The 8,354-nt window shown below is 32.7% G+C and overlaps 1 protein-coding gene and 1 pseudogene across 1 annotated transcript; both read right to left on the bottom strand.

Annotated features, from left to right (window-relative positions):
• Positions 1-968: 968 nt before the first annotated feature.
• On the bottom strand, positions 969-3,948 carry LOC107940009 (ABC transporter A family member 7). The gene is made up of 7 exons (XM_016873417.2): positions 3,447-3,948; positions 3,234-3,311; positions 2,551-2,751; positions 2,174-2,283; positions 2,006-2,090; positions 1,627-1,755; positions 969-1,529 (listed from the first exon to the last, which is right to left on the bottom strand). The coding sequence occupies exons 2-7, from the start codon at positions 3,237-3,239 to the stop codon at positions 1,380-1,382; spliced, it is 681 nt and encodes a 226-aa protein (XP_016728906.1). The 5' UTR covers positions 3,240-3,311; positions 3,447-3,948; the 3' UTR covers positions 969-1,379.
• A 2,719-nt stretch (positions 3,949-6,667) lies between these two features.
• LOC107939999 (F-box/kelch-repeat protein At1g74510-like) lies at positions 6,668-7,961 on the bottom strand (annotated as a pseudogene).
• Between the last annotated feature and the right edge of the window lie 393 nt (positions 7,962-8,354).

Here is an 8,354-nt window from a genome sequence, read left to right as displayed (position 1 = left end):
GAGGGAAAAAACCGTCAAAATGGTAGGGCTCATTCTCTTGAAATGGCATAGGCAATACAGATGTGTTAAAATTTGAATTTTTTCTCTGACTTTTTATTTTTTTGTGTTTAATAAAAAGCATGAATCCTCTTAAGATTACTTACCAATTTAAGATATTTTTATGTATTTATTTTTAAATGAATTTTAAAATATATAAAGGGTTAATTACCATATATACATCGTCAAACCATTGGTTAATATATTTACAAGAAGTTTCCCTTTCTCTCTCTTTTTATTTGGATAGACATTCATTTATTTACTATCTTTTTCCCTTTCTCATTTATGTGAAATTCCCTCAGAAAACTTTAAAAATCTTGCTCTAACCAATCTCCAAATATGGAGAATTTATTGTTCCTACCATTTCAACTCTCTGTTCACACATGGGTTGAATTACACGTATCAAAATTTTTATTTTAATTTGATTTTTATATCATCATTTTATGTACATTTATTACATACACAAATAATTATAAACGTAATGAGTAATTCGTAAGTAATGACTTTGACCCAAAATGATAAATTTACTTTACGAAATTTATGAAATTATAGATTAATATACCAAAATTTTATAATTCATCTTTAGAATAAGAAAATTAGATAAATTAAATTGAATTAAGAAAATTTTAGAATAAGATAATTTCAATTACAAACACAATAACTCCATTTAAGAAATATAATTTTAAGCAAATATAATTTTTTTATATTTTCTAAAGCTTTAATTTATTTTAATATTGATTTGTTAAAATTTTCAGAATTTTTATATATTTTTAAAACTTACAATTTGATTTTCATATTTTTCTTTTTCTTTTTTAATCTTTTACCTATTATTTACGTAATAATAACTTGGTTGTTGAGGTGAGAGGTCTCGTCAGGGATTATTATGCCAGTATGGAAAAAAAAATTAAGTAGCAATATAGTACAAGAGCTAATTTTATATGAAAGGTTTTTTTAATGGGAACTATAAGCCAATTAACTGGTTAATTTAATATACATCAAATGTAAAATATCTTTCAAATAAGCCTCAAAATTATGTTACTTTTACATCAGTTTTTATACTTGACCTCACTTGTGGATGCTTAGCCACCATAATCTCTTCTTGCTGCGACCTCACTTCGCTAGGAGCAACATTGTCACATTTTTTACATTATATGATAGAGTAGCATCACACACATTCTCTTGTAACACAAATTCTAGTTTTACATAATCCATAAATAAGAAAGGCGAATCCAATTCATTTACAAGGTAAATGCGTATATGACAAAAACAAAAAGCAACACTACAACTATATCTGTAGAATCAAGAATGCAAAAGAGAGAGCAAAGCATGCAAATAGGTTAAAATCAAGAATGGTGAATCAAGAGTGGTAGTGCAGAGAGAGAGATACTGGTGAGAATAATTGCCCCCTCTCGTTTTGCCTGTTTCACAACACTCCACAGACTATTTCTTGAAGCTGGATCAAGACCGGTACTGGGTTCATCCATAAAGACAACCTATTTGCAAAATCTCAAATGATTAAAGCCATGAACAGCACCCCAGGATATAAGTTTAGTAATGTCTTACAAAGAAATGTAGACTGAACCATTTTACCTTGGGATCCCCAATCAGTGAAACGGCAACGCTGAGTCTCCTCTTCATACCTCCACTGTATTTGCCCGCATGTTTGTCTGCAACCCCTCCATGAAATAGGTTGACACTCTTAAGAGAGTCTTCCACTGCCTGAGGCAATTGCATGGGAATGAGCAAAATAGAATCCAAATATTTTACATGACGATGAACTACATCGCCTCAGCCTAGTTTTCTGTGAAGGTCCACCATCCGCCCTTAATATTTGAATATTAAAAGACAAAACGGCAGTCTGATAGAAGAACCTCTAGACTTTAGATTTATAATTAAATAATATTTATGAGCATCAACTTCTCCAAGTAAAATCCATAACAAGCTCAGAGCATAGGTAATCTTGACTTACTTGATTTAATGCAGAACCTTTGAGGTTTGTCAGTCTCCCATAAAATAGCAAGTGCTCCCTCCCAGTTAAAGTTTCCCAGAGCAGGCTAATTTACAAATAACAAAATAAGAAATCTTTCAACATGGAAAACAATGTGTTTCTTGGCAAAAGGAAACAATTATATCATACTCATGCTGTGGACAGACACCCATGCTTGTATAGATTGTATCCATAGAAGTCAGTATATCCAAACCCTGAAGATATGCTGTCCCTGAGGTTGGTTTTGTGAGCCCAATCATCTGTCCACAGAATAACACATCAATCTTGCATAGTTTTTAACAGCTAAACCTGATTCTATCTTCATAAGGTACAGGCATGAGTAAGACGAAATTAATCCCAACATAGGGAACAAAATGGCTAAAATTACTACTGGGGAAACAAACTAGATCCTAACATGGAAGATTTCACTTTCAGCCCCTCACGTCACAGAAAATGCATACAAGGCTGCTAAGTGCATAAAAGAACCATGTTTTCAAATTAGAGAGAGAAAAAAAATCATACACTACCATATTAATTAAAGAAGTCTTGCCAGCACCATTGGGTCCAAACATGCCAAAACTCTCCCCTCTAAGCAAAGCAAGAGACAATCCTCTCACAGCAATTTTCGCAGGATTTCCATCCCTTGCAGGATATATCTTTTTGAGGTTGTCATAAATGATGGGATAACTTGTAGTTGATTCAAGTAGCAACTGTTCAACTTTCTCTCGCTGGAAACAAAAATATAAAAGAAAATATTATTACACAAATGAATTATTCATATCACATTGAGCTACAGATGGTAGGACATCCACTTGGAGGTATTACCTCTATGTCATTGAGAAAAAGCAACAATGGGCCATCAATATCTTCTTACCAGAAGAGAATAAATCATATTAATGATTAGCAGGCTATGTTTGTTTGAAACTTCTGCTACTTTTAGCTTTCTATACATATTTTACAAGTAAAAAGAACAGAAAGAAACCAAATAGCAAAAGCAGAGTGTAAGCCCTAATATGAATCATTTTACCTCAATTTCAACCATCGAATAACAAAAAACACCTTTCTTTGCATATTGAAACACAACAACTGAAATACCAGAACACTATAAAGAATAATTCTTCAAAACTATCTAAACAAAATTTAGTGCTTTTGCTTAAATTTAATAAGAATTTTAGAATTCCTATAATCTATGACATTTTAGAACTCTCACCTGCATATGCTCAGACCGCTTCCACTCTGGCCACCTCCTTGGCCAACGACGGCAACTCCTCTCCCAACCCTTCTCCGTCTATAACACAGAAGTTTCCGCATAGAAAAAAAATAAGATAAAACCAGTGCTCTTCATGCACAAACTCAAAAACAAAAGAAGAAGAAGAAGAAGAGAAAATCAATATCAAAATCGAAACTTTGCATTGATGCGAACCTGAAACGGAGGACCGAAGGCAAACGGAGGATCCTAGATCGGTCAATTTCGAATTTACAATGCCGAAGAGGTGGCCGATGCGATTAGAAAAGGAAGCGTAAGATGCGAGGTTTGACTCGAGGGTACGGTTGTGGTGGACTAGATTTCGCTCCAGATCATCGCACTGAGTCAGAAACTCGGCGACGATGCTTGGTGCTTGGGTTAGATCATGGTTGGTGCCGAGTTTAGCGTTGAGGGCAGAGGAAACTGAGGTGGACAGAGTCGATAGTGGAGGGAGACTTTGCAGAGAGTCCATTTGAGTCGGATTTCCGGGTCAAGCCATGGAAAATTCGGGCGATGAGGGAAATTTGATAGGGCGAGGAGGGTAAATAGGGAATTTCGATGTTCAGGATTGGATGGAGATGAGAAACAAAGTGAAGCAGATCGACTGATTCGATGCTTCCATGGAGGAGATACCGAGTGTATTATTAGCAAAAGAAAGAAACGTGTGGAATTTGGATTGGTATCGGGTCAACCCAACTCCGGACTGACTTTAAATTGGGCTTGATATTGGACCTAAAGGGCCCATCACTATCTTAATTAATTGCACTCACTTGAGCCCATAGATTGATGTATAAAAGGGAAAATATTTTTAATATTATTTTTAAATCATAGTTATTAGTTTTGGTTAGTTAATTCAATCATTTGAGTTAATATTGTACGCGGGGATTCATTAAGCTAAAAGTAAATAGTATAAACAATAAGGAAATTCTTTTTTAATCTACATTGACATAAACAAATATTTAGAAATAGCTAAATTGAGTAAGTAAATTCTCTACATACAGATTGTTTTTTACAACTGAAATTAAATTTTTGATTAATTATGAAAATGATCTATTTTTTTATTATACACGTAAATAACCTGAACATGCCACATCATTAAATTTAATAAAAAAATTATTTTTTGGTGGAGCCATATAAAATGGTGTCACCGTATAAATATTAGGGAATACTGTTATTTCTAAAAAATTAATAACTTTAAAAATTTAATCTTTTTTATGGAGTCATTAAGAATGACGTCACCACTTTTTTACATGCCAAATATTTTTTTAAATTAAAAAATATATTAATTTATTAGGTGGCTCCGCGGTACCATTTTTTTAAATGTTTTTTTAATTTAAATATAAAAAATAATATTTTATTTGGTGGAACCATTCTCTTTTGCGTGACCAAGTTGCTATATATAACCCCCAATGGTAGATCAATTTGAGTTGAAGGAAACAATTTTTTTTTACTTATATTTTGTTAGAGGATGAATAGGAGAGAGATAAGAAACATTTTTTTTTATGTATTTGTGTTTTTGTTTATTTAGTATTTTTTTTAATTTGAAGGTATGTTTTTTTAACGATAATCTAGTAGAGCTCCGACAGCGATAAATTTAATGTTTTTTTTGGATACCGATTATTTATTTGGTAATTGGTTCAAATTGGCTATGTAAGTGTTTCCGTTGGATGTGGTAGGACGCTAACAAATTCAAATTGGTTATACAGCCAACAAGTGAATTATTTGGGATTCCTTGGGTCAACAGGATGAAAGGGTGAGATCATCAGTATCGACAGCATCTGAGCTACAATTTAACAGCACTCAGAAACTTGCTCTGTCGACTTGCTCGTGTTGCAATTAAACATTGTATTTTTCAATTAGTAATACACAATGTTGTCGGTCTTGAACAAAATATCTTTTTTTTTAATTAGAAAAACACATTTTAAAAAAACACCCATGGCACTGGTGGCACCATTCTAAATGACTCCACCAAATTAAATATAATTTTTTATTCTTAAGCTAAAATAATATTTTTTAAAAATTTTAAAATAATTAAAAATAATAACTATAATAAAACTAAAAAATATATAATAAAAATAGTTAAACACTAACGCACTCAATAAAATAATATATTTTTTAAATTAAAAAAAGGTCTTACATGTGAAAAAGTGGTGGCGTACAATGCATGAAAAAAAAGACAAATTTAAAAAAAAAAAAGAAAAATACGGCTATTTTTAAAAAATTGGAGGTTTAAAACCCAATAAAATTCATCAAAAAGAAAAACTTAAGCTTAACGTAAAAAGAAAATCTAAATCTTCCTAGATTCATATTTTAGAAAAAAATGCATGCAAAGAAAAAAGAGAAATCTAGTCTCATAAAGAAAAAAATAGAAAGGAGTGAAGTAGATATACCTAAGTCAAAGCTGCAAGCAAAACTCAAAAACTCATACTTTTGCAAGGTATCGTAGTTTTCCTGAAAACTCTTGACTGCATGTGTGTTAGAATGGCATAAACTAGGAAAAAAAAAGCATAATACCCTCACCATCAAGAAGAACAAACAGGAACACACACATATACACGCAAGAAAGGCATGGATTGTCGTCTCGAGTTAGGTAGAAATTAGGAGAAGATTTGCTTATTTTGTTAAATTCTTAGTTTGTACGGTGGTTATGCTTGAAATAAAGGGAGTGCGGTGGTTATGCTTGAAGTAAAGGTAGTGCGGTGGTTATGGGGAAACGAGGGAGGAGAGCCTGTAGAAAATAGAGGAAGGAGAGGGAGAGTAAGTGGCTCTTCACTAAAATAACATAGTTTACCTTTACATTTTCTAAATTTCGATCACTCAAATTTAAAATTTTTCAAATTGAAAGTAAAAAATAAAATGACAAAAATAAAAATATTAATAGTCAAATTGAGTCTTAACTCGATTGCCATGGATATTGTTCCCCATGCAGGAGGATGTAAGTTCGAGTGTGTTGAAACGCATTATCCTCATATTTATGAGTTGGAGAGGGGCTATAGATAATTCTAGATATTGTGTCAAAAAAAATATTACAAAGAACGATTAATTACTTAATATATAAAAAGAAAATGATAAGTATCATTAAAAAATTGGGTAAACTGTTAAAATGGTCACTTTTGTTTGTCTTGGGTTACGTTTTAGTCACTTATGCTTGAAATGCTACATTTTAGTCACTTACGTTATCATTTTATTACGAAATTGTCACTCTATAGTTAAGATCTGTTACATCCCAAAATGTAGTCCGACATGACAGTTAAAATGGGTTTTAAATGCCAACGTGGATATCTAGCTGGGATGAGAAAAGTTAGTTTTTTTTATGAAAATAGAATACAAAATTTTGCCCTAAAACCCAATTTTCTTCAGTTTAAAAAGAAGCAATAGTTGAGTTTTCTTTGTTATCGTCAGTGAAGATAAGAGAACAACAAAACTATGGAGAAGAAGAAGAAGAAGACGAAATGGATGCACCAACCTCTATATTTGCTTGCTATTGTGGTTGCCTACAATACATAAATAAACAAAAATGAAGCATGTCTTTTTTGTCTATCACATATACAGAAAAACATGAAAGGTGGATAATCTTTTTGCAGAAAAAAAAAGAACCATAATATCTGAACCCAAAATCCAGGTAAAGAACAAAAAGACTCATTACTTACTGTAATTCATGCCTGAACCCTCCATCGAATCGATCCTTTGTTCTTTTGTTTTGAATAAAAAAATTTAATCGATTGATGGAGCACTCAATTTGATTTCTACTGTTTCGATTCAATAAAGATTACTATAAAAATAGATTATTTTTTTAATTAAAATGGAAACGAAAACTAAGAGAAAAAAGAGACCAAGAGTTTTTTTTCCCAGTACAACTGCCACTAGAGGAGGTGCCTCAATTGTAAGAGGTTCGCCTGTTGGTTCAGCCCCCTCATTTGGTGCAGGGTACATGTTAGGTATCTTACTCCAAGTCTTGGTTTTCAAATCATACACCTCTTCGAATGTTATTATCTTCAAACTCTCAACCCCAATGCCACCAATAACATAAAACTTCCCCTCCATGAACACCGCAGAACACATTCTTCTAGCCTTATTCATGCTTGGAATGGTCTCTCACCTGCCAGTTTTAGAATTATAAAACTCTACTGAGCTCAAAATATTTCCACGCAAATGAACCACCAGCTATAATTTCGACTTCACCCAGACTAGCAGATGCAAACAAGCACCTGAGTGTATGCATCCTCATCCCGGTTGTCCATGTGTGTGTCAAAATGCTATATTTATAGACAATAGGATACATTATTTCTTTTCCAAAAACCAGAAGTTGGGTCCCAACAGCCAATAACTCATTATCAGAACACATGGATCATTGCCCTGTATTTTAGGCATATGCATCCATCGACGATGGATTGGATCAAAAGCCTTCCACTCCAGAAGGTTGCAGGAAAAGTAAACCCAATGTTCAACAATTCCCATTTGTCGCCTCAACTTGTATAGCTCACCACTCTATATAAGAGAGTGGAAACCCGTATCCAAAGTTGCAATGATGCCATAATCAGACCTTATGCAATGGAGGAGACAGTTAATCAAGATGTCTTGCCCAAGCTAGTGGATTAGTAAACTTGTTGGCCAATTTGGACAAGCCACATATCCTCCATTTTTTTCCTTTTTCTTGTCACCTTTGAGTACTTTGACACCCCTTTTCGCCATAAGATCTTCTCTGTCTTCTTACTAGTTCTAGCTTTATGAGAGCACCAGAAACCTTCCCTTTCGTTCTTTATGATAATAATATGTAAAACTGATTAGTCACTATATGAAATATAAATATATATATAAAGAGAAAGAGACTGGTTTATATAGGAAATGCACCAATTCACATATCATAGAATTCCATAAAATTCAACAAAAAATTATTATAAAATCTTGCAGAAATCAATTGTAGGAGCACTAAAATAAAAAAATATTCATGCTAATCTCAAGGGAAAAAAAAGAACTCAATTTAGAAGAAAAGGAATAGTACAATTCTATCAACCCAAACTAAGCATATATATATATATCACCAAAAAAAAAGACAAAATAATGCTTATCATCAAAAGTAACACT

Source organism: Gossypium hirsutum, chromosome A12 (genome assembly GCF_007990345.1).
Source record: "Gossypium hirsutum isolate 1008001.06 chromosome A12, Gossypium_hirsutum_v2.1, whole genome shotgun sequence".
NCBI lineage: Eukaryota > Viridiplantae > Streptophyta > Magnoliopsida > Malvales > Malvaceae > Gossypium > Gossypium hirsutum.
Note: the sequence above shows the minus strand (reverse complement) of the source record. Positions and strands in the feature narration are given on the sequence as shown.

Coding starts and splice junctions, on each gene's coding strand:
- LOC107940009 (XM_016873417.2), bottom strand. Junction 2,284..2,550: donor AGACTTCTTTAATTAATATG/GTAGTGTATGAT, acceptor TTCTGTGGACAG/ATGATTGGGCTCACAAAACC. Junction 1,756..2,005: donor AAGGTTCTGCATTAAATCAA/GTAAGTCAAGAT, acceptor CAATTGCCTCAG/GCAGTGGAAGACTCTCTTAA.